This window comes from Rattus rattus, chromosome 5, assembly GCF_011064425.1.
Source record: "Rattus rattus isolate New Zealand chromosome 5, Rrattus_CSIRO_v1, whole genome shotgun sequence".
NCBI lineage: Eukaryota > Metazoa > Chordata > Mammalia > Rodentia > Muridae > Rattus > Rattus rattus.
This window is the reverse complement of record NC_046158.1, coordinates 150,739,472-150,764,684: the sequence shown is the minus strand read 5'-3', so window position 1 is coordinate 150,764,684 and position 25,213 is coordinate 150,739,472. Positions and strand designations below refer to the sequence as shown.

The 25,213-nt window shown below is 52.0% G+C and overlaps 1 protein-coding gene across 2 annotated transcripts in view; it reads right to left on the bottom strand.

The window, feature by feature from the left end:
• Ptgis (prostaglandin I2 synthase) overlaps positions 1 to 25,213 on the bottom strand; it is a 51,344-nt gene that overhangs the window by 12,799 nt on the left and 13,332 nt on the right. The window contains exons 1-5 of one of the 2 annotated variants that reach the window (XM_032904760.1): positions 22,953 to 23,161; positions 9,609 to 9,732; positions 6,866 to 7,044; positions 5,452 to 5,595; positions 2,095 to 2,246 (exon numbers count right to left, since the gene is read on the bottom strand). In XM_032904760.1, the coding sequence (XP_032760651.1) occupies positions 2,095 to 2,246; positions 5,452 to 5,595; positions 6,866 to 7,044; positions 9,609 to 9,732; positions 22,953 to 23,029 (676 nt within the window). In that variant the 5' untranslated portion in view covers positions 23,030 to 23,161. Of the gene's footprint in view, positions 1 to 2,094; positions 2,247 to 5,451; positions 5,596 to 6,865; positions 7,045 to 9,608; positions 9,733 to 22,952; positions 23,162 to 25,213 lie in introns of those variants that run through there. The other variant, XM_032904761.1, reaches the window with a different exon arrangement.

The window sequence follows — 25,213 nt, the reverse complement described above, 5'->3', positions numbered from 1 at the left end:
CTGCCACCTGCTGCTCACGCTGGGAAACAGCCTTTCACGGATGCGTCCTCTGCATCCCTTGGAAGGAGGACGAGTGAAGAAACTTTTTTCTGCAGAAGCAACCGGTGCTGCGATGGGACATATGTTTAACACGTTGGATTTCGCAATCAGACAAAGTGTGCCTGTTGCCTACTCTGCCACCTACCTCTTCTCCTGTGACGAGTGATTTCACCCGTGCGAGCCTCAGACCCCAGGGGACTGCATCAGACAGTGAACAATCTCTGTAATGACGATTGTCTGCACAGCTCACAGAGAGGGCTTGCAGAGACCGGAGAAGCCAAACCATCGCTCAACAGGTGAAGCGGGGAGGTGGGCAGGATACCAATGCTCTTTTCCGCCCTCCAGGTTGATGACTTGCATCTGACAATGCTATGACAAGAGGAAGCTATGGCCTCTGCCCAGCAGGCTGGCAAACCAACAGGAAGACAGGTGACAGCCCTAGGGTATGGCAGATCTTTGGGTAGGTGTGTGAATTGCTCGTGAACACCTGTAATCTTAGTTCTTGGGAGACTGAGATAGGAGGATCCTAAATTTAAGGACCAGCCTGGTCTACAGAGAGACCTGTTTCGAAAAAGCAAAGTGAAGCAGGGAGAAAATACATTTTAAAATGATAGGGTGTCTCTCAGATGTGTCCACACTCGGCCTGGTTGACACTCAGAACAAGGTTAAGTCCTCAGCAAGCAATGATGTTATCCATGGCCTCGGCGGAACCTAAAGGCCACCTAGGATGACACCGTCATCCTTCCCATTGGACACAGTAACACGACAGAGATCTGAGGAGGTGGAGCCCAGAGTCTGTTATGTCCCCTCCTCCTCCTCATGGTTCCTGTCAAACATGCACTTGGCTCAGTCTCAAGAGCTCTGAATCCAAATGGACCGCAACGTTCTGGATATGAAATGTGTCCCCAACAGGCTCATGTACTGAAGATTTGGTTTCCAGCTGGTGGCGTCCTAGAGAGACAGCTGGGTTGTGAGGGAACCAGCTACATAGGTGGATTAGCGCCCAGATGAGCTTACGGCTGGAAAGGGCTACTGGGGCATGGGGGTGCTTGAGGCAGCAGATCACTGGTATGTGCTTTTGAACGGTGTATCTTATCCCCAGACCCTTCTTCCAGCTTTCTCCACTTCCTGGCTGCCATGAGGTCGCAGCCTCCTCTGCTGAGTGCTCCTACTGAGGGCTCTGCCCCCATCAAGTTCAGATATACCACAGGCCCACAGCAATGGAGTCAGGTGGCTGTGGATCGACACCTCTGAAACCGGGAGCCAAAACACAGCCTTCCATCATTAGTGTTTTCCTTGGATATTTTATCACAAGGTTTTTGCTGCTTCTTTAATGTTAACTAACTAATTAATTGGTTAATTTTTGGTTGTTTGAGACAGAGTCTCACGATGTAGTAGCCCGGGCTGTCCTGGAGTTTGCTATGTAGACCAGGCTGGCCTCAAACTCACAGAGATCCACCTGCCTCTGCCTCTAGAGTGCTGGGACTAAAGGCGTGCTCTACCCTGCCTGGCTGCTGTTGCTTCGTAGGAAAAGACCATCCAGCCTGCCGTGCGTGGGACGCACCACCTAGGCACAGTGTTCTTGTGCACAGTGTGAAGATTCAAGAGCTCATTTCTGTCTCCCTTGTATCTGGTTGCAACCCTAATTCAGAGAACCTCCTGCCTCAATCTTATGTAAACACCAGCTCCTCAATTGTTTCCAGACATGTCAATAAAGAGCTTAACAGCCAATGACTGAGCAGGAGAGAGAATAGGGCGGAACTTCCTGTCAGCTAGGGAAGGGGATTCAGTCCAGGAAAGAGATCCAGGAGAGAGGATGAGAAAGCCAAACATGCCAGTATCTTGGGGATGTGGGCCGGGAGTTAGCCAGGTCAGCATAAAAGATTAAAACAGAGTAGTAACTGCTCAGTTGTTGTGCCCTTAATGCATGTTACATAAATATAATGGCCCAATCTCAATTATTTGGTAGCTAGCCAGGAACGAGGAAAACTGTAACACACTTATTGAAGTACCATGAGCAATCACCCATTTCTGCTGTGACATCACGATGCTTACCCACTGACAAGGAGCCTCGAGCCAGTTTGGGGAGCATCAGATCCAGCTGGCGGAAGGTGCGGAAAACGTCGGCTGAGTGGACACGGTCGAGGGCCTGACTCTCATGGGTGCGTGGTGAGGCCTCCACTCCATACAGGGTCAGGTAGCCAGCGCTGGGGTGACAGCAACAAGTCAGGTCCTGTCTTCAGTTCCTACCCTGCCTCAGTTTCCCCTCTTCAGTTCCTACCCTGCCTCAGTTTTTCCTCTTTAGTTCCTACCCTGCCTATTTCCCTTAGGGATGTTGTGTGACCTGAAAATGTAAGACGAAGTAAACCCTTTGTTTCCCAAGTTGCTTTTAGTGGGAGTGTTTTATCATAGCAACACAATGGAGCAGAACACCACGTCACCTTCCTAAGCTCCCCCAGCCATGGGTCTCCCAGGAGAGGGTTTTCCAAGCAGGGAGAAGGAGAAACAGGAAGAGAGGTGAGACTGAGAGAAGCACGTGTAGCCCTCACCCTGAGCCTTACTCACACCGTGCCTGCAGCAGTAGGCCCCCAACAGATGCTGGACCAATGGTGGTGGGAAGCCATGTCTATGGAGCAAAGAGTGAGTGGCTGAGTGGGTAGATTCGTGGGTGGATGAATGGGTTCACAGAGGTGGATGGGTGGGTGGATAGATGGGTAGATGGAGGTTAAGTCGGACGGTGGACAGGTTGATGGGTGGATGAATGGATGTGAGTGGTGTGGGTGGGTGGTAGAGTGACTGGAAAGATCGATATATAAATACAACACACTCCTGAGGACTCTTGTGACAGGCCATCATAAGTCTGTCTACCAGGAGCCATCCATGTCACCATCACAACCCCACCTGCACCCCACTCCCGTCTCCAGCCCAGCCCAGTGTCTGTGCTGGAAACAAACTGTCGAGGTAGGAGGCCCACACCTGCTCTCTCCTCTGTGCTAACAGGAAGCCAGCTTCGCCTAGGAAAAGTTAGGGCTCAGAGGCCAAGCTCAGCCTTCCCCATCCTCATCCTCAGCCTGAAAGGTTCTCGTGTTTTCCTCCCTAACTCTGGGCAGATGTGGGGAATGCATAGCCCAGGAACATTAAGTCAGCTCCCCTACAAGCTTATGTGGACCCAGGTGGCCACTAGGTGGCGCTCGGTGCCATAAACTAAAATGGAGCTGCCGAAGCCCACAGCTCTTGGGAGGTGCAGAGTTAGTGGCCTAGAGACTATGTAGCAAGCTTTTCCAGTCGGAAACCCAACTGAACCGCCCTGGAGAGGAGCCCTCTGCTCAGGGTGAAGTGAGTTGCCTCGGAGTCAAGGAAGCCAGAGTGGAACTTAGGATGCCACTTTGAAGGAAGGCCAGGCACCACAGGACACGTTGGAAGGTTCGGAAGTTGGGGCACAGGGACCATCACCTCGTATCTGCCTTTCTGAATCTTACGCACTTTCATTGTTCAGGTAACTGCAATGCCTCAGCACACCAAGCCTGGTGGAGGTAGAAACTCAGGCTAGGCCTAGACCCTGTGGGACTCCCTATGCTGGTGCCGACTGGTGCCCCTGCCTAAGCCCCCCCCCCCCCCCACCCCTCAAACCCCCCCACCCTACCCACCCCTGTACCTCCTTGCTGTTCCACAGGAAGATGCAGGGGTGACAGAAGCCAGGACACCTGAGTGTCACCCTGCTGAGAACTTGCCAGTCAGGGACAAGGTTCTGCTGTCCCTTGCTAGACCAGTTCTCATCCTAAACAACAGGGGAGCCAGCAGCATGCAGACCAGTATAGCCCTACTGTGTGTGTGAACTGTGCCAAACAAAAAGGCTGTGTCTCACAGAAGGCGTGCTGAGAGCAGCCACCTACCACCCTGACAGGGACCCTGGGTGAGTCCCCAGGTCTCAGTTTTCCCATCTAACTAGTGGGTCTGTAAATTACCACCTCAGGGAGCATGAGGTGAGTTTACCCACCCTGTCCAAACAGACGTGATGGCACCTGGGTACACACATGCACCCATGACAACAAACAAATGGTTGCCTCTTATCGGAACGCACGTGCGTCTCTCTCAACTTCTATGAATAAAGTGTCTTTTGTTGTTGTTTTGGGTCAGTGCTACTGACCATTGAGGTACAGTCTCCCAACTCTCCCTCTCCTGTTAAAAACCTTCCTGCCAACCTTGTATTCTTGCCCTCTCCTCGGTCCAGGCTATCGCTATGACCCACGGATGTCCTGGTGGGTCCCCTTGCCTGGGTCTCGCCTACATAGACACAAATCAGATTGTATTGGGGCCCCTTTGTGGGTCCCTAAAGGTCACCACCATCCAGCTGAGCCTACATTCCAAAGCCTTCCACCCGGCTGTGAGGCCGGCTTCTGCAGATATCTCTACCTGTTCTCTCTGCCACTTCCCCGCTTTGCTCTAGCGGCCCTGGCCCCTTCACCCAGCTTCTTGCCGCTCCAGGGCTTAGCACTTGCTGCTTCCCCACCAAAGTCTTCACACAGCAGGTGCCCCACAGCCCTGCAGTTAAACCTTAGCATTGAAGCTGAAAGCCCCCAGATGTCCCATCTCTGGATCGCTGCCCTCTCAGGCATAAGGAACTCATCTGCTATGTCCCCTGCTGTGTCCTGGGGGACCACTGAGGATGTTGCACAGCTGAAGGGGTTGCACTTTGCTGCACTGTTTTTACTACAGTTATGAGGTCTGACCTCAGGTCGAGCTCCCTGGTTGGTCTTCCAAGCATCATTGCTAGCTGACGAGAGCCAGGTGCCGGGATGCCCACCCAGGGGACTGTGCTGGCTGCTTTTGTGTGTCAACTTGACACATACTGGGGTTGTCACAGAGGAGCCTCCCTTGAGGAAATGCCTCCATGAGAGCCAGCTGTAAGGCATTTTCTCAATAAGTGATTAAGCAGGGAGAGCCCAGCTCCTTGTGATGGTGCCATCCCTGGGCTGGTGGTCATGGGTTCTACAAGAGAGCAAGCTGAGCAAGCCAGGGGGAGCAAGCCAGTAAGCAACATCCCTCCATGGCCTCTGCATTAGCTCCTGCTTCCTGACCTGCTTGAGTTCCAGTCCTGACTTCCTTTGGTGATGAACAGCAATGTGGAAGTGTGAGCTGAATAAACCCTTTCCTCCCCAACCTGCTTCTTGGTCACGGTGTTTGTGCAGGAATAGAAACCCGGACTTAAGATGGACTCCTGCTCTGGAGGACACTCGGACACTTGGCGCTCTTTACAGCTCACATCTGGTTCACAGCTCAGGTTGCGTAAGGTGAATTTGGGGTTCTACCTGAGCCACCTCCTTCCGATGTTCTGTTCTGAGCATCTCCCACAGTGCCCCCACCCACAGGGTACCCCCAATTCCCTCGGCCATGACAAGGTTGTGGGCTCACCTGAGCAGGGAGCTGTAGGAGAACTCAAGCAGACCTTTCTCCTGCCAGCCACTGCCTCCTTCTGTCGAGTCACCCAGCAGGACGGTGCGCAGGTTGGTATACATGGCTTCCGTGAGCGTCTGCAGGTCTTTGTGCATGAGCGTCCTGAGACCAGCAACACAAGATAGGCATTAGCCACTTAACATACTCAGAAAAAAAAGATTGCACGCTTGTCAAAGGAATAACAGCTACCACTGAGACAGTTTTACAGTGGAGAAACTCGGGCACAAAGAGTCCAGCGTCGGGACAAGGCGACGTAGGCAGGGAAGGGCACAGCTGAGGCTCAGACGCTGTTTGGACTCACGCTACATTGTGAGGTCCTGGCCAGGACAGTCTGTCCTTGCCTGGTGCACAAACTTGGACAAGGGACCCACAGGCTTCTAGACAAGTCTGAACCATTTCCTCTATAAAATCCAGCGAGGGGCTGGAAATCCAATTTCAGATGGATGGGGCATGGGACAAAGATTGAGCTGCTGACCCAGTCTCCCCGTGTGGACCGAAGATGCAGTCTGGGGGTGCGAGTGGCAATGGTGAGAGGAGCAGCTGATCTACTTCAGGCCGACCAAAGCCTGGAGAACTGTCAAGGGTCAGGGGTGGTCTGTTGACATGTAAGAATCTAAGCCACCAGGGGTTGGGGATTTAGCTCAGAGGTAGAGCGCTTGCCTAGCGAGCGCAAGGCCCTGGGTTCGGTCCCCAACTCCGGAAAAAAAAAAAAAGAATCTAAGCCACCAATAGCAGTGAGTTACTGAGTGTCTAGGGGACAGTGCCCCCCCCCCCGCCTGTGGAACCTCATGTAACATCACAGACTGCAGGTGTGGGCCAGGCAGTGATCCTGGTTGCATTTGTTTTTTAACCGCCTCTCCTGGACAGTGGCCTCAGGGCTGGGCTGAAGAGTTTTACAGCAACTTGACACAAGCTAAGTCATTGGAGAGGAGGGAGCCATGATTAAGAAAATGTCCCCATAAGATCCAGCTGTAAGCAAGCCTGTAGGGCATTTTTCCTAATTAGTGACTGATGAGGGAGAGCACAGCCCCTTGTGGGTGGTGCTACCCTGGGCTTGTGGTCCTGGGTTCTATGAGAAAGCAGGCTGAGCAAGTCAGGGGAAGCAAGGCAGTAAGCAGCACCCCTCCACGGCCTTTGCATCAGCTCCGGCCTCCAGGTTCCTGCCTGTTTGAGGTCATTCCCTGACTTCCTTCAGGGATGAGCAGCAATATGGAAGTGCAAACCAAGCAAACCCTTCCCTTCGCAACTTGCTTTGGGTCATGGTATTTCGTCACAGCAGTAGTAACCCTGACTAAGACAGGGGCCCAGCACAACAGGATGTGGGGTTGAAGCCCCTACAAGGGCCTGCCCACAGGCCCATCTCTACACTCACGGCTTCATCCTGGCCTTCTCCTCGCTGGGGTTGAAATTTGGAAGCTGCAGATCAAAAATCCTCTCCATGAGGAAGATGGCGTAGGGGTGGAAGTCCAGCCGTGTACGCAGATCCCACACCACTGTGTCGTAAGAGTGTGGGTCCAGGAGGACAGTGACGTACCTGCCCCCCACCAGCACCTGTTGGAGGAATGGGTGAATGGCACCCCTCTGCATTCAGGCATCTGTCAGCAAGCGTGGGCACGATAGGCACGGGCCGGCAGCAGTCTGCCTCATCCCTCCTGTCCTTTGAGCTAGGGACTGCCACTCCCCCATCTACCACTGCAAAACGTAAGCTGGGACACAAGACAACATGCCCCAAATCTCCATGCTGAAACCTATCCGGGCTAAGACTGGCCAATGCCTTCTAAAAGCAATGGTTGTAGCCAGGTGTATAACTGCAGCTCCTCAAAAGACTGAGACAGAAGGATCCCGGGTTCGAGGGCTGTCTGAATTAGAGTGGGTTCAAGGGCCAACCCAGGTCATAATAGTAAGATCCTGTCTCCAAATAAGAAGGGAGAGGGGGCCGGGGTACCAAAGTGAAAAATGATGCGGTCTTTGCCTGGTGTGTATGAGGTCCTGGGTTCGATCCTCGGTACCTCACCAAGGAGAAGGATGAGTGGATGGGTGGACGTTGCTGGGTGAATGCCAGCAGACTGACTGTAGGTGCTGCTGGGAGAGATGAACGGATGGGTGAGTAGGTGGGCGGGTGAATGCCAGTGCTGCCTGTAAATGAGTTGGGTGCATGGAGAAGGAGACATAATCTGAAGGGGAAATGGCTGGATGGAAAACAGGAAGGCAAGAGGAAGGAAGGAAAGGGAGGTGTCAGAGTGTCAGGTGGGGAACAGACCATATCGACCAATCTGCTAGATGTGTGACTGCAGGCTGGAAGGTTGGGGACCTGGGTGACAAGATGCTAGGTAGATCAAACAAAATCCTGAAGCATGAACAATGGGGGGCTGAGAGCTAGAAGTATTCAGGAACGAGGAGTGTTTGAACGGTGCGGAGGAGAAAGATGGATGATGGATGACGGATGAGTGGGTAGATGAATAGGGAGATGTATGAATGTGTGCGTGGGTCAGTGTATCTATGGGTGGGTGGGTGTACGTGTGGGTGAGTTGATATATGGTTGAATGTGTGGGTGGGTGGGTGGATAGGTAAGTGTGTAGATGGGTGGGTTGGCATGTGAATGAGTGGGTGTGTAGCTGTTATCTGTGGGTGGGTGGATGAGTGGGTGGATGTGTGGGTGGGTAGGTGGGTGGGAGGGTAGATGGGTGGGTAGGTGGGTAGGTAGACGGATGGGTGGGTAGGTGGGTGAATGGGTAGGTGGGTGGGTAAGTAGGTTGATGGGAGAGTTGGTGGGTGGATGGATTGGTAGGTGCATGAATGGGTGGATGGGTGGGCAGATGGATGGGTAGGTAAGTAGGTTCCTGAATGGGTGGATTGGTAGGTGGGTAGATGGGTGGATGAGCGGGTAGGTGAGTGGTGAGTGGGTAAACGGGTAGATGAGTGGGTGAGTGGGTGAGCAGGTAGGTGAGTGGCTGAGCGGGTAGGTGAGTGGGTGAGCAGATAGGTGAGTGGGTGAGCAGGTAGGTGAGTGGCTGAGCGGGTAGGTGAGTGGGTGAGCAGATAGGTGAGTGGGTGAGCAGGTGGGTGAATGGGTAGGTGAGTGGGTGAGCGGGTAGATGAGTGGGTGAGCAGGTGGGTGAGTGGGAGGGTGAGTGGGTGAGTGGGTAGATGAGTGGGTGAGCGGATGGGTGACTGGGTGAGCAGGTGGGTGAGTGGGTGAGTGGGTGGGTAGATGGATGGATGGTGAATACAGAAGTAGATGTGTAGGAGTAGACCAGAGTCAGGTGCTGAGAGGATGGATGCTGAGCGTTGGCTGGGCTACGGTGGGTGGATAACTGTGGGAAGAGGAAGGGAAGGAAGCCAGTGGACACGGAATCTAGAGATGGAAGCTGAATGGGTGCTGGGTGAAGGAGTGGAGAATGGTGGGTGACTTTTGATAGGTCATAGAGTCTGGAGAGCAGTTAAGAAGAACACTGGCGGGGTTGGGGATTTAGCTCAGTGGTAGAGCGCTTGCCTAGCAAACGCAAGGCCCTGGGTTCGGTCCCCAGCTCCGAAAAAAAGAAAAAGGAAAAATAAAAAAAAGAAGAAGAAGAAGAACACTGGCTACTCTTCCGGAGGAACTGAGTTCGGCTCCCAGCACCCCAGCGGTAGCTCACAGCCATCTGTAACTCCAGCTCCAGGGGGTCTGACACGTTCATCTGGCCTCCACAGGCACCTACACAGATGTCATAAACACGCACATGCACACACAGATACACACATGTATACATGAATAAAAATTAATCTTAAAAAATCTTTAAAAAAGACTAGATAGTTGATAAAAAGATATCAATACAGAAAGACAGATGGATAAACAGGCAAGCGGAAGTGTAATATTTAATCTTAATTGACCAGTTGATTGCATTGGAAGCACCTTAAATACTGACGTCCATCCCTACGAGAGCAGTTCTACACGCCCTTAGAGCACAGAACTCAGTTGATGACTAGTACATAGGAGGCAGCTGGAGGGACAGAGGGACAGTCAGCCTCCCCTGGGCAGGAATAGATGGATGGGTGGGTATGTGGGTAGATGTTGGAGGAGTGGATGGCCCCAGTATGAGCAGCCACTCACCCCTGTCGCTCCCAGAGATACTCACAGTAAATATGTCACCGTGCTTCTCCTTCATCCTGGTAAGGAAGCTGGCGGCATCCTTCCCAAACTCCAAGGCATGGCCCAGCCAGGGGATGCTGCCCAGGTCCAACGGAGGCTCACCGGGTCGCCTGCAGAAACCACAGCACCTAGCATCATGTGATGAAGCAAGGGAGGGGACAGAGAGCAGAAACCATGGGGAAGTCGGGGTGGGGCGGTGACTGGAGGTGGAAGGGGACCGATGGCTTCTGAGAGAAGAGCTTTTCAGTAAGAGGGAACCACAAGAGCAAAGACCCTGGGCTTGGTGTTATGGGCTCAAAGGACAGTATGGAAGTGGGTAGGTGTGGGCCAACAGAGAAAGGACAAGTGTGTGGAGCTACAGCCAGGTTGTGGGTGAGACCCTATGGTCATGTGGGCAGGAGGACTGTCTGTGGCTTTGTTTCTGAATGGGGTGGGGGTCCTGGGAGGGTCTGTGAGGAAGATGACTGGTGTGGGGAAGGCATCAGATATGTTAGCCTCTACACAGAGGATGGACCTGGGGTAAGGGTGGAGGCAGGGGGTGGGAGGGCAGGTAGGGTGTACGACATAGATGACTTCTGTGGGAGGGAGCTTCCAGCACCCAGAAGAAGGATGGAGAGTTCTCTGAGCCAGTCTGAGCTCAGGGCATCTCACGCTCCCTCTCCTGACCACAAGAAGAGAGCAGTGGCCGGGGCAGGGTGGCAGGGTGCAGGCTTCATCACAGTCTCTGCTCCATGGGAGCCCTGTGAGGCAAGAGCCAGGCCATGGCCTAGGGCAGGAAGGCAGACTGCCTCAGCTTCCAACAAAGGCTAGTCTGTAGAGTCCCTGGGGAAGGAACACTGTAAGGTCCATGCAGGTCCCTAAGAAAGGCAGGTCTGATCACAACCCATGGGTTTGATCCCTCCTTGCTGTGAGTGTGTGTGTGTGTGTGTGTGTGTGTGTGTGTGTGTGTGTGTGTGTGTGTGTGTAAGGCCTGGAGAGGCTAAAGAGTGTATCAGATTCCCTGGAACTGGAGTTACAAGCAGCCCAATATGGGTGCTAGGAACCAAACCAGATCCTCTGTAAGAGCAGCAAGCATCGTAACAGGTGAGCCATCTCTCCAGGCCCCAGGGGACAGCCTTTAAGACAAGCTTTCTTCTTACTGAGCCAGTCCTTATGGGGAAATGTGGCTTCTCTGGGCAAAGAGGTCCAAATCAGGAGAGGGATATGAGGACTGGTCTCTGTGGCTGGCTTTGAGAATAAAAGAGACAGCCACTGGCTGTAGACAGGGACACAGGGGTCTCTGTCCTCCACGTGGACTCTGTCCACCTTGGCCCCACCTCTGTGAGCTCAGGACCAGCTAATGGCTTAAACTGCTCCATTAACTACCACACAGGTTCCCAATGCCATGTGCTTGGCTTCCATGGGAAGTTATATTTCACCTGCTTCCTCCTGAAGGAGGGACGGTGGGCTAAGGAAAGCCCTTGGGAGGTCCCTAAGCCCCTATGAGGACCTGACTCAGTCTGAGAGACATCAGAACCACAGGAATGCCCCAGACATCCATCTACTACATAATGAATGAGTGAGTGCATGCATTAATGGGTGAGTGACAGTGAGTGAATGAGTGGCTAATGTATGAACGAATACTGACAGTGGATGAATGAATGAATGAGTGAGTGACCAGTGTGAGTGAATGACTGAGAATGACCGAGGGAAGGAATGAATGAACGACTGTATGAGTGAATGAGCAACCAATGTTTGAATGAATAACTGACAGTGATCTTGTGAGTGAATGAAAGTCAGTGAGTGAATGAATGAAGTGTTATATCTCTCCTCTCACTGTGGTTCATTCACTCACTCACCAAACATTAACTACGAGGCAGACACTGCCGTGGACACTGGAGACAGAGCAGAGAACTGGACAGATGGCCCCCAAACCCATCAGGAAGTGGCCCCCAAACCCATCAGGAAGTGGCCCCCACACCCATCAAGGAGTGAGAGAAAGAGAAGCAAGTTGGCCACAGAGAACAAACATTCCCAACTAAAAAGTGCATGAGGTGGGCGTGGCCCTGCACACTTGTGAGCCCAGCCCTGGGAGGCTGAAGAGAAAGGCGCAGAAGTCTGAAGCTAGCCTGGGCTACAGAATAAAACAGTCTCAAATGAACAAGGGCTGGGTATGTGGCTCAGTGGTACAGTGCCTACCTACCATTCATGAAGCTGTAGCTTTGAGGTATATATATGAGCCAGCATGTTGGCCGGACCTGGAATCAGTACTTGGGAGGCAGAGGCAGAAGAACCATGAGTTTGAGACCAGCTGTGATGAAGACTGTTTCAAAAAACCAACAGACACTTAATTATTAAATGTACAAAGGATTTGAATGGAATGTTCCCCAAAGAAGATGCCAAAATGACCGATGGGCATTTCCCTGGTTACCAGGGAAACACCATCACAAGATACTATTTTGCACCCACTCTTATAGCTGCAGTACTGCTTTGTTTTGTTTTTAGTTAAAAGAAGATTAAGAGTTTGTAAGGATGTGAAGGAACTGGACCACACAGATGTACACAGATGCAAATTGCTGTAGAAACCAGCCTGGCAGTTCCTTAACCAGAGTAGGGCAGGATGAAGGGGTTTAGCCCCAAGAAATAAAAACAGGTGCATTAACAGATACACTGTTGCGCTCACTGTTTCATGGAGCAGAAACAACACTGCATCCACTGACTGATGGGGGAAGAAACCAAGCTACAGAATAGTATTCCGCCTGGAAGAAAGACGTGATGGACCTTAAGACAAGGTGCTAAGTAGAAGCCAGACCAGAGAGCCAGGAGATACACAGGGCGAGGCTTAGTTTGGTGATTGCTTGGGGAACAGGGGTAGAGAGTAGCTGCCAACAGACATAGGGTTTCCGTTCAGGAGAAAGTGTTCTGGAATTAGGGGTGATGGTTGTTCAACCTTGAGACTGGACTAAAACTCTTGAGTTACTGTTTTAAACAGTGAATTCTAAGGTATGTGGAGTGCGTCTCACTAAATACAAAGTACGGAAGAGTGACTAGGACAGAAGAAGACAGGATAGATGAAAATGATGAAGGGAATGTCCCGGGGGCAGGGCCTGAAGGGTGAAAGACTCTGGAGGGAGGGAGAGGAACCTCCAGGCAGAGGGAACAAATGCAAGTGCCAATGTCCCAGGTGCCGGTGTGCCCATGGGGTCTCCCATAATACAGCGACTGGTGTGGCCCAAGTGCAGAACACGTTGATGGCATAAGTGAGGATGTCAGAGAAGACCTTGAAAACTGTGAGGGCCTGAAGGTCAAGGAGGGTCTGGCTTCTCCGCCAAGTACAGTGGGGACCCCGTGGAAGGATTGAAGCAGAGTCTCACAGTACCAGGACTGTTTTTTGTTTGTTTTGTTTTGTTTTGTTTTTTTTAACATGTGACAGCAATACAGAGAGGCAAGATGTCCGGGTTCAGGAGAGCACAGTGACTGTCCAAGGGGAAAGCCGTGGCATCAGCTCCCCCCACTCCAAAGTGAGGGGCTTTGGTCACTTCTAGCAATTCAAGGGAGCTCAGGCTTCCCCTATGCTTCCCCTCTGCTCCTCAGTCTGGCTGTCACTAGCCTCAATAGACAGTGTGCCAAGGGTATATGGGACAAGATGGCCAAGGCTGAGGGAGGCCCAAGGAGACACAGACGATGTAGGGGGCACAGGAAGTACCCCGCCCTCCAGCCCCCCAATACTACCTCACCACATTGCTTCTGGAGGCAAACTTAGCCTCCCTGGACCCAGGGAGGACCCACAAAGCCAGCATGGCTCTTGTGCTGGTGGCTTCTGAGAACTGCCAGCAACTTCTTCCTTTCTAATCCCTTTGAAGCCCTGGGCCAGAAGGCTCTCCTGGCATGCAAAGGAGCAGCCCAGTAGTCAGTGTGCATCTGCCCCTACCAGCCCAGACCCAAGCCTGGGATCAAGACCCAGAGCAATGTGTTGTGCAAGGGAGGCTGGAAGGCCAGGGGTTACCACCCAAACTTGGATGCCACACTTCCTGGCTTCAAATTCCAGCTGTACTTCTTGATAGTTTGTAACTGTTCTCTGCGTCAGTGTGCTGGTCTGTGTAATGGGAAGAGCTCCTTATGAACACTGTCAGTCTCAGGAGGGTTAAAGGGATGCCTAGGAGAGCACCTGGCAGCCAGGAGCACCTGGGAGAAGGACCCAGAGGCCCCCCAAGTGCCATTTACTGAGCCATGGCTGCACTTGAATAACCACCCATGACATCGGTCCTTGTTGCTTTGTTGGGTAGTAGCAGCTGGTGTTCAGAGGGCCAGAGCTCCGTGGCTCCTCCCCTCGAGGAACAGCTCTTCCCTCGAGGAACAGCTCTTCCGGCGAGGTCCATTTTCCAGAGGAGAAGACTGAGGCATGGAGAGACTGAAGCCCTTACCTGGAGGCTCCCTGCAGATGTTCTGGGTTTCCATCCAGAGCCCATATGATCACCCCACTGAGCATTTGTAACCCCCCCAGCCCCCCTTTACAGATGTGGAAGTAGTCGTACAGAGAGCTGGCAGCAGCTTACCAGTGCACAGGATCTGCCCCTGGGCCACCTCCTCCAGACTTTACCCTACAGTGGTGATGGGACAGTGAATCGGGTGTTATTTCTGGCCATGCTCTTTTTCCCCACAGAGAAACCCAAGAAGGTGCAGACAAAGGCAGGAAGCTGGAGCCTGGGCGCCGCCGGGGGCCCTTCCAGCAGTCTGGCGGCTCCCCTGCACTGGACCCCAAGCCAGTCCCGGCCACATTCCAAGATGACTCAGCCTGTGGACAGCAGGGGCTAAGGAGGCTCTATTTCAGAGCCTGTGGTCTCCCAAGGCTAATTGACACTCTCACTTTCTTGAGGCCCTGCCAGAGCAGGAGTTGGGGGAAGAAGGGCACTCAGGCCTTTTCATTCTGTTTTCTACATACCAAGATGTTCCTCCGCTCTCTGTCCTAGTGTGTCCCACCAGGTAGGGGCCTCTAGGCTCTGAGAGATTCTTATAAACAGAGCTAAGGGCCAGCTCTGCCACAGGGGAGGGAGTCAGAAAGGGCTGTCAGGCCCTCTAAGGCAACCCTGGCATGACGATGGTGTCCTCATTGAGTGGATCTATTCCAAGAGAGCAGGGGACCTAGTGTTCCCTCAAACTCTGGAAACTGTGCCTGGAACATAGTAGGTGCTTAAAGAATACGCATCACATGAATAAACGGTGCACATAGTCAGACTCAGTGAAAAAGCCTGCCTCCCAGAGTTGCTGAGAGGGACAAGAGTGAGGTCCCTAGCAGTCTGGGTTCTGGAATGACCAGCTCAGAGGCTGGCTCCATGCGCTGTGCAACATTGGTAAGCTGCCCAACCTTTCTGGGCAAACTGCAATTCAGAGCACAGCAAGAAAGGGCCCTGGGAGAAATTGCTGGGAAATGGAACAGGGCTCAGTCGAGTCTTCCTCCAGCGTGCACCCGCAGGGATTCCTATCTGCCACTAACACAGGCTTTTTCTTCAGCTACTCCATCTTGTTCGCCCGCCCTGCCGGCCCCGCCCCCTTCACTGCCTATTAGAAAAAGCATATGGCAGCTGAGTAGGCCTGGCTCAGTGCACAGAATGCTTGCCAAGAACGTGTGCAGTCCTAGGTTTCACCCTCAGCATGAATAAACAGGGTGTGGTTGCAAACCCCTGGGACCCCAGCACACAGGAGGTGAGTTAGGACTTATTCAAGGCTAGTGGGGTACGTGAGACTCTGTCTTTAAAAAAGACCAAAAAAAGAAGGGGGGGGGAGGAAGAGGAGGAAGGGGAGGAGAAGGAAGAGGAGGAGGAAGAGGGAGAGGAGGAAGCGGAGGGGGAGGGGGAGAAGAAGGGGGAGGAAGAAGAGGAGGGGAGGAGGAAAAGGAGGGGGAGGAGGAGGGGGAAGAGGAGGAGGGGGAGGAGGAGGAGGAAGAGAAGAAAAAGAAAGAAAGAAAGAAAGAAAGAAAGAAAGAAAGAAAGAAAAGAAAAGAAAGGAAAGAGAGGTTTTAGCATCATCAACATCCTCAAAAAGAAAACAGAAAAAAGAAAAGAAAAAAGACATATCTGCTTTTTGAGCACCCGACTCAGTGAAAGACGGTCTCAAAAAAAACCAAGCAATTGAGGACGCAACCCTGTATCTACCTCTCTGGTCTCCTCCGTGCCACAGAAGCACAGCACACGCACGAACGTGTGCACACAAGAAAGGGCCAGTGAGCAGGTCAGTGGGTAAAGACGCTTACCACCGAGCCTGACCACCTAGATTCAATGCCCAGAACCCCGAGGCGGAAGGTGAGAACGAACTCCGACGAGTTCTCTGACCGCAGCACGTGTGCCAGAGCACACAGACCCACACACGCGCGTGCGCGCACACAAACATAAATAAATAAACGTAAGCAAATCCTTAGCGAAAGGCAGCCGGAGCAGCGCAGACTTCTCGCTGCGGGTTCTTAAGTTTGGATTTTGCTTTTGAGGTAGACAAAGGAGTCAGATCACTTACTGGCCCGAGCAAACACTGCAGTGGAACCTGTCACGGACAGACCAGCTGCGCGCTGGAGCGGCAGGACGACGAAGGGGCTGTGGTGGGGGTTAGAGAGGGATAGACCACCAAGTACGGTGTGTTTTCTCACTTTCACGAGAAATTAGAAGACTGGATTTGGATATATGAAGCCCTCCACCCATCCCATCCCAATCCCAAGTCTCTTCAGCTAACACTGACGCTAGGACCATTTGGTGACCTCTGTCTTACGCTTGTTAACACAGACATCCATTTCTACCTAGAAATCCTGCCTCCTGCCTGGTCCAGGTTACGCCTTCTGTGCAGCCCTGGCCACGCCTTCCTCAGTGCCACCGAGGATGCCCCCTAATCCCTCAGCCACAGGTCCCACCCATGAAACCTCTCCACGCTCCCTGCAACAGCCAGCCCAGTCCAAAGGAAAGACTCCCTCGGCTAAGTGTCTAGAGACTGAGCACACATTTCTGCAAGCTACCTCGGAGTACCAATGGGGAAACTGAGGCCCGGGAAACAAAATAGAATGTTGCTGGCAACCACTTGCAAGTGACTAGACTGGGTGGGGGCCTACACGGGAGATTCCTAACTCCTCCTAACTTCACGATGTCCCCAGAGAAAAGTCACAGATGTTAAACCAGACTTTTATAACTCCTGTCAGCATTACAGAAATCTGGAGGGAGGGGTGCACGTTAATAAGAACTGTTTTTCTACTTGGACGGGATCACGGAATTGAGACTCTCTGTTTTTGATATATGTTCTGGAACATTTAGGAGTAAAAACATCATAATATCTGCAATATTTTAAACAAAATATGGGGTGAAGGGGGCTCTTAGATTCCTCCACAGGCATATTTGAATCCTCTGTACAAAGTTTTCAGTGTTTAACTCGGTGGGGAGATCAGGAGACCGGCGTGGAGCAGTAGAGAACCCCAGGTCTCGTCTGCTGTGTTTCTTATGGCCAGATCTTTGCTTAATTGTACTTGAAAGGATGTCACAAAGAGTGTGAGGATCTAAGAGTCACAGGAACGAGGTGGTTTGCATTGTCTTTTTCTTCACTGCTGACACAGACGTCCAGATTGAGGGCTGTGTTACTTGACAAGCACAGCAGCACCCTGTTAAATGACTGTGGCTGTGACCTGAGTCCTTAATGCTGTGTAGTGAGCCGCTTTGAAAAAATTAAAAAATAAAAATTAAAATTAAAATTAAAAAACAAGGTTCTTATTTTAAAGGAAAAAAAAGAAAGTTGTTTTTTTTTTTTTTGCTTTGTTTTGTTTTTCTTGTTCTTTTTGTAAACGCTGCAGGGCAGACTCAGTTGCCAACCCACTGGTGCAGTCTAGCTTTTGCTAGGAACAGTAGATCCTGGGGAATGGAAGGATGATGTGGAATATGCTCTCTGTAGCCCTTCAAGCCCCAGCTCTATGATGGGGGAGCGGTGTAGAAGTCACCCCCGGGTTTGGTCAGGAGAAAGGAATGGGGCAGGGAGGAAATACAGCCTTCCATATTTCACCCAAACAGTGGGTCCTGCCTACGCACACGTCTTCCAACACGTACCTATCTTTTCCTTCCTTGGAACTGTTTGGTTCAGAGCTGAGGTTCTTATCGTCTGGGATTTTTGAGTGGTCAGATCAGTGAAGTAATACAAGGCAAAGGAAAGGAATGCTCGCTCCAAGGGAAGGAGAATGCCGGGAGCCCAGAGTTTTAACCAGGGCTGAAACTTGAGCAAGTTACATGGCCTCCCCGAGCCTCTATCCTCCTCTACACAAAATGGGCAAGCGAGATGGGCAAGAGAGCTCCGCAGTGAAGAGCACCAGTTGTTCTTCCAGAGAAGCCAGCTTGCACCCCCCAACCCACACTGGATGGCTCCCAGCCATTTGTAACTCCAGTTCCAGGGGATCTGATGTTGTCCTCCGGGCCCTGAATACATATGGTTTACAGACATACATTTAGACCAAAACCTCGTACATACAATTTTTTTAAAAAAAAATGTAAATGGTAGTAACGAGAGCCCCCCTAGGCAAGTAGGCCCTTCTGTCACCCCACAGTGGCCGGGATCACCCATACCCAAGTCTCCCCAAGCCTTCTCAGCGACCTTCCCAGGTGCTCATTTGAGAAACAGTTTTGGTTTTGGTTTCTATAAAAAGTTAGTTAGTGGCCGGGCGGTGGCGGTGGAGGCCCACACCTTTAATCCCAGCACTGGGGAGGCAGAGGCAGGTGGATCTCTGTAAGTTCAAGGCCAGTCTGGTCTATAGGACAGCTAGGACTACACAGAGAAACCTTATCTTGGGAAGGGAGGGGGAAAAAAATGGCTAGCTCACCAAGGGCCAATATTTCATAAATCCCCTCACCCTGTAAAACTTTTATGAAAATCTTTTCATCTCCTACCAGGTGAGGCTGCCTCATTCCCAGAACGCACTGACCCTCAGCTGACCCCCATCCAACCCATAGCTGACCCCATTCAACCTACAGCTGTCCCCATCCAACCCACAGCTGACCCTATCCAACCCACAGCTGACCCCATCAGACCCACAGCTGACCCTAGCAGACCCACAGCTGACCCCAGCAGACCCACAGCTGACCCCAGCAGACCCACAGCTGACTCTATCCAACCCACAGCTGACCCCAGCAGACCCACAGCTGACCCCAGCAGACCCACAGCTGACCCCATCAGACCCACAGCTGACCCCATCAGACCCACAGCTGACCCCATCAGACCCACAGCTGACCCCATCAGACCCCATCAGACCCACAGCTGACCCCATTGCACCTGTCCTTTGTGTCCACACTGAGTCTTTCAAAGCTGCACAGCTGTAAAAGACTGAGAAGCCAGACCTCAGCCATCGGAGAAAAGACACAGTCACAATTCCATTAGAATAAACCTTAGGGTGTCTTCCTGCCCTGGAAGTGTTTGCCCGCCTGGCTTGGGTCCTGGTGCACACTTTTTACCCAAACAAATTCCCTGGCCCAGTTACTTTCATGTTGTTGGAGCTTTTGTGTGACATCAAGATTATTCTCTTGCAACAGCTTTGAGGTTTATCCCATATTTCAAAGCCACCGGGGAGAGTGTTTGGAGCCTTCCCCATGGGGGAGACATATCCTGTGGCCTACCGCCTTGGGCCACAGGGTCTTGACAGATGACTCTTTCAAATCAGTATCAATTCCAGGATGGAAAATTTCTCAGCAACTCACTGAAGGGCCCGGGAAAATATTGCAGTGAGTAGATTCTGTATTTAGACACAGAAACCTCCTTAGAATGGGGCCGTGAGCTTTAAGGTTTGGAATGTAAAATAATCAGGCCAAAAAAAAAGGGGGGGGCATAGATTCCCTCAGAGGGTTCCTCCATCCTGTTCAAAATGCTCCTCCTTGCCCCACGACTCGAGAGACCTCCAAAATGTAACTGCCGACCACCCTTCTCTGGGTGTGGGATTCTTCCTTCTGCCCCCTTCCAACCTGTTCCCTCAGAGAACCGGGGAGATTTTGGATCAGGTTTGGCAGAAGGAAGGTGAAGAGACATGGTTAGCCCAACACTATCTCGGACCACGAGATCCCAGGCGGCTGCCTCTGTGACCGAGGAAAACCATCACTGTAGAAGCTACTAGTGTTTTAAATCAAGATAAACCGATTTTAACAAGCTGGTTTCTCAGGGACCTAAATTCCTACCAGTGCCGGCTAGAGAGCTGGCTCGGTGGCTAAGAACACTTGTTGTTCTTTCAAAGGACCCAGGTTCAGTTCCCAGCAGCCTGTGATGGCTCACGGCCATCTGTAACTCTAGTTCCTAGTGACCTGATGTTTTCTTCTGCCATCTAAGGCGGCAGGCACACATGGTCTACAGACATGCATGCAGCAGGTAACTCCCTGCCAGACCGAAGAGGGTCATAGAGCAGCCTAAGGCCATGTCACGCTGAGGTGGGACAGAAGGACACCAAGGTCATGTTTTCCTGCCCAGTCTCTTCACGGGCTTCTGGAGAAATGGCGCCCCCTACAGGCACCGAGTGCACCTCCTGTTCTTTCAGTTTCCTTCATGGACCCCCAGCCCAGCAATAGTCTGTGCATGCAGCCCAGGGGACTTCAAAATGACCCCCAGGTGGCATTGTTTGACTCTCACCTAGAATCTGTGGTAAGACACAGGGACTCCCTGCCTTGGGTTGGGGCCAGGGAATTGCTTCTTGTTTCTTCAGTTTGCTAGCCTAGACCTGACGGTGTCCACCCTGAGTCTGACCATGAACAGCATGGATCCCATGATGCGTGCCCCGATGGGGATGGGCCCACTTCATCACAGAACTGAGCTCATAGCAATCAGAACGTAACTGTCACATGTGCTGCCATCTTGCCCAGTGTCCTATCAGGATGGAGGCAACAGTGTGACTTGGTTGCCATTTTGGCGAGTGACAACATCAAGATGGTGAGGACCATGGTCCAACCACATGGCAAGAACCAAGATGGCAGTGCCCTTAAAACTTCCTGGTACCACTGAGGCCTCAGAGGATCACTGCCCCCCTACACGTTCCTGCACCACAGGCATCAGTCCCAGGTCCAAATACTTTCCCGGTTTTGGTTCATTGCCTAATTTGGTCATGGAAGTAGGAGTCCCAGAGACGATGCCAACGCCGACTCTGTTGCCAGTGAGACCAGCACGCTTTTATTTCAAACTAAGGAATAAAAGCAGTTCACCTCGGACGCGTTTCTGAAAGCCTGACATGTTTTATATGATGTTTTCACTGGTATTTAGAGGGGACTTAGCGATTGCCCAGCCATGCTCCGAGAATTAGACAAATATCATCGGATGTGGTCAGACCTGGGAGGCTCTTGTGAACTTACAGCCGGCCAGGGCTGTGTCTCAGAAACGGAAGGTTAGACGCAAGACAGATAGACAGATGTTAGTCAAGCTGTCGGCCGCCGGGCTTGGGTCACAGCACAGCCTCTTCCGAGAAGAAATCACCTGGCTAGGTTTTTTTTTCTCCTGCTTTGTCCGTGTTTCTCGGTGCAACACTAAGATTTTCCTTTCTAACTCCCAGAGGTATAAAGACTGGTTCCATCCCAAGATAAAGGAGCTCTCAGATTGTCAGCCAACAAGATTCAGCCCAAACCACAGTGCTGGGGGTGTTCCTTCTCCCCTGCCACTCTACACCTCCATTCTCATCATCGTCGTCATCGTCGTCATCATCGTCAATGTCATCATTGTCATCATCATCATTGTCATCATCATCATCGTCATTGCCGTCATCGCCATTGGTTTAGACATTGAGAACTGGGACAGAGGACACTAAGAGCTTGGATGTCCTACCTCACAAGGTCAACCCTCTTCCTAACTGTCGTACCTGCCCTAGGGCGTAGCACAGGTTACAGACCCCAGCAGGCCAAGCAAATCGCCATCTGTGAAACACAAAAAGGTGTTCGAGTAGGGCAGGCAAGATGGCTCCTCGGGTAAAGGTGTTTGCCAGCAAACCTAATGACCTGAGTCGGATCCTCAAGACCCACGTGGTGAGGACTGATGCCCGTAAGTTGTCCTCTGACTTCCTGGTATATGCCATGGTGCACACACATCCACGCACACTAAAATAAATACACGTAACGTGCTCTAAACAACACGACAGCCAGGGCGAAGGCCCGTGGGCGAAAACATGAGCAGAAAGGATAAAGAAACCCACGAGTACCTGCACAGAGGCGTGAGCAGATGTCACCTCTAACATCTGACTTGAGAAAGGGAAGTCTGGAATCCGAAACCACAGATCTGGTGCAGAGAGAGCTAAAGGCACCCAGCTATTCCTGACAGGAATCCCTCCTTTTGGGGTGGATAAGCAAATGTTTTAACTTTTACCCGGAATTGTGGCTGGGGTGAGCTGACTACTGGAAAACTCAACTCAAACACATTGTTTAAAAACTCAAGTTCTCAGTGTTTCTGGGCTTTTAAGGCGCTCTAACGTAAACAGGCGCCAGAGCTGCCCTGTATTACCAGAGCTGGAGTCTGTGGAGGAGAGCAACTCTTGAAACATCTGGGGTTGTGGAGTTGGACAAGTTCACGCCCTGGAAGCTGACAGAGAAGACTGATGGGCTTCCAGAGCCTGAAATGCGGTTATCAGCCAGGGGCCGGGGCTGGCTTTTAAGTGAGACAAACATCCTCCAAGAATATAGGATGTGAACCTCTGTAGCAGCCGGAGGGAAGTCAATAACATTTACCACTTCTCTGAAATTCTCAAGCAAGTCTGAAGTAGCGTGATTGTGTCTGGGGGTGGGGGCTGGGGGGGGGGAGACTGGTTTTTGTTGTTGGTTTTTGGTTTTTTTTAAATCTGGAAAGTTCCACCCAAACGGAGCAACAGGAAAGGCCTGAGGAAGGCAGAAGGGGATTCCGAGTGAGAAGGTAGTTGCTTGGCTCAAGTCAAATGTATTCTGGTTCTGTGCAATTCAGATTAACTTTTCAACACCTTACACAAAGACCTCCTGCCAGTCGAACTCCCCGGGATAAAGAGAAGTTTGTGGTTTTCCTCCTAAATGTCAGAATTGCCACAACGCACTACACTTTTTTGAGGACCAAGGAGCTAGTTCGACTCTACCCAGGTTTCTCCGCTGGCAGGTATGTCCTGGATCCCATATGGGACCGTCATCCATGAGTGGGAATTCCTTGATCAGTGTGACCCAGGGAGGGCATCGCGGCCAGTCCCCAGCCTCAGCGTCCCCACCCGGGATCGAGCCACCGTTAAGTCTAGGAATCTAGGACATGGGACACCGTGGAGGCTGCAGAGTGGGTAGTACCAACTCTGTCCCGGTCCCACACTGCCGACCCTCAGTTTCACCTGGCGTCCTTTCCGCGCACCCTGGCCGGTCCCGGGGATACTCACCGCGCGCGCCGGCGGCTCAGCAGCAGCAGCAACAGTAACAACACGGCCAGAAGGCCGAGCAGAGCGGCCCAGGACATGGCTCGAGGGTGTGCGGCTGCCGGGTGGCAACAGGTCACCGCCACCAACACCGAACCACAGGATCCTCGGCTCAGCCAGCCCCACTCCAGGGGTCAGACTGGAAAACGTGGGATGGAGAGGGAGGAGCGGGGAGGGAGGGTTGGCCTGGCTGCTGAAGAGGGGAGGAGAGGGGATTGGGGAGGCGGGCCCCTGGTGGTGATGGGAGGGGGCAGAGAGGAGGAGACTGGACCAGAACGAACCAGGGGAGCCTTCCCGCCACATTCCTGCAAACCACGGTTCCCCGCCCATCCCCCACCCCGGCCCTGTCCACCTCACCGGGAACTAAAGCCACTCACGACTGCCCCAAGCTCACAGACCTGATTGTGGTGGAGATTGCGGCAGGGCCTTGGGATCCTATCACATACACACACCACTTAACACTCTGGGAGGGCTTAGCCTAGAGGAGAGTTCCCTTCGAAGACCAATGGTCAGGGCTGTACTTATCTGAGAGCAACCGATGTGTCTGCCAAGAAAGGGAGATTGCGCTTTCTCCCAGGTGTTATAAAAAGGTGGAACTGAACCTCTCACCCCAGTCCTGACACTTGTTCCCCCTCAATGTCCCCATTTGCTCCTCCCATCCCCCAAGTTGTTACCCCAACTGGTCCTCTGACTTCTCAGCTCAGTTTTTCTTGTCAAGCCTCCCCACAGCACCAGAGCTGAGCCTGTCGACCAGGCCTGTAATCCCAGCACTTGGAAGGTGGAGGATCAGGAGTTCAAGGCCAGCTTTGGCTACAGGTGAGTTGGAAACCAGTCTGAGTTCCATAGACCTCTAACACACTCTCTCTCTTCTCTCTCTCTCTCTATCTATCTATCTTGGGCTATGGTAGGTCTTAACATTTATAGACACCATGAGACAAGTGCCAGAACGAGGCAGATGGGTCAGTTCAGCTGTGGGAGCTTTGTCAGTCCTTCCCTACTTTCCAGGAGAGTGACTGGGGCCCCAGGTTGACCCCATTACCTGGGCTGTCAGTATGAGGGTCTGTTATATGTTCACAAGTCAAGCTGACAGACGCCACCACTTTGTCTATTCTTCAATCTGAATAAATATGAGATGTCATGCCACCTAGGGACCCGAGTGACCTTTTCTGAGCCGTGCCCCTTCCCTGTCAGGAGCTGAGAGGAAGCCGGCAGCCTGAGTGGGAAGAGAGCTTGCTTCTGCCTGAGCTCCCAGCTGCAGAGATGCTGGGAGGAGCTGGCCCAAGCCAGCCTGTTCTTGGCTGGTATGTCTGTGGTCCAGGCTGATCTGGCCTCTCGCCCTGTGTCTTTTGGTTTTTACTTTCCTCCCTTGTCTTAGTGCCATTTCTGAATGCCCTGCTGCTTAGCGGACCCTCATTGCAGGGTCTTTTCACTCGGTCTGATCTGATTCTGTGAAGAGGAAAGAGCAGCAGGCACGGAGCCTACTTTCTTGACCAAAATGAAGCATCTGAGATGTTAATAAATTCACTCCCTGTAAGCCTACGGGGGCCATTTTCATCCAAACCGCCATAGCATTCTTACAGTGTTCAGGATTCCCCTGCCTGGGGAAGGGTGGGGGGTCTTCCTATATCAGGTAATTTAGGCAGTCTCTCATGGACAAGCTACAGGCTAACCCAACCTAGATGCCCCCTCACGCTCTCTTCCCAGGTTGTGTCAAGTTGGCACAATAACCATCACACACAGTAATTGACCCAGCTTTGTGCTTTAGGATTGTAACCACGGTATCAGCAGATACAAAGTTTCAAAAAAAAGGCTCCAAGCAGTCTTTGACAGCAAAGAAAGTCAAAGACTTTAGGGCTGCATCAGGAGTCTTCTGGGGGTGTCAACTTTTAATCCTCTAAGCTATCGGAGCGGCATGGTTATCACACAGGTACATAGGCACATCTAATTTCTTTGTGCTCAAAAATAAAGATGATGGCTGTGACGGTGGTGCACGCCTTTAATCTCAGCACCCGAGAGGCAGAAGCAAGTGGATCTTTCTGAGAAGCCAGCCTGGTCCACAGAGCAAGTTCCAGAGTTCCAGGCCACCCACAGCAAGTTCACACACATGTGTGTGTGTGTGTGTGTGTGTGTGTGTGTGTGTGTGTGTGTGTGTGTACATCGTGGCACATATGTATCCTCCACACATTTAAGTTCCTTGCAATCATATAAACCAGTGGTCCTCAACT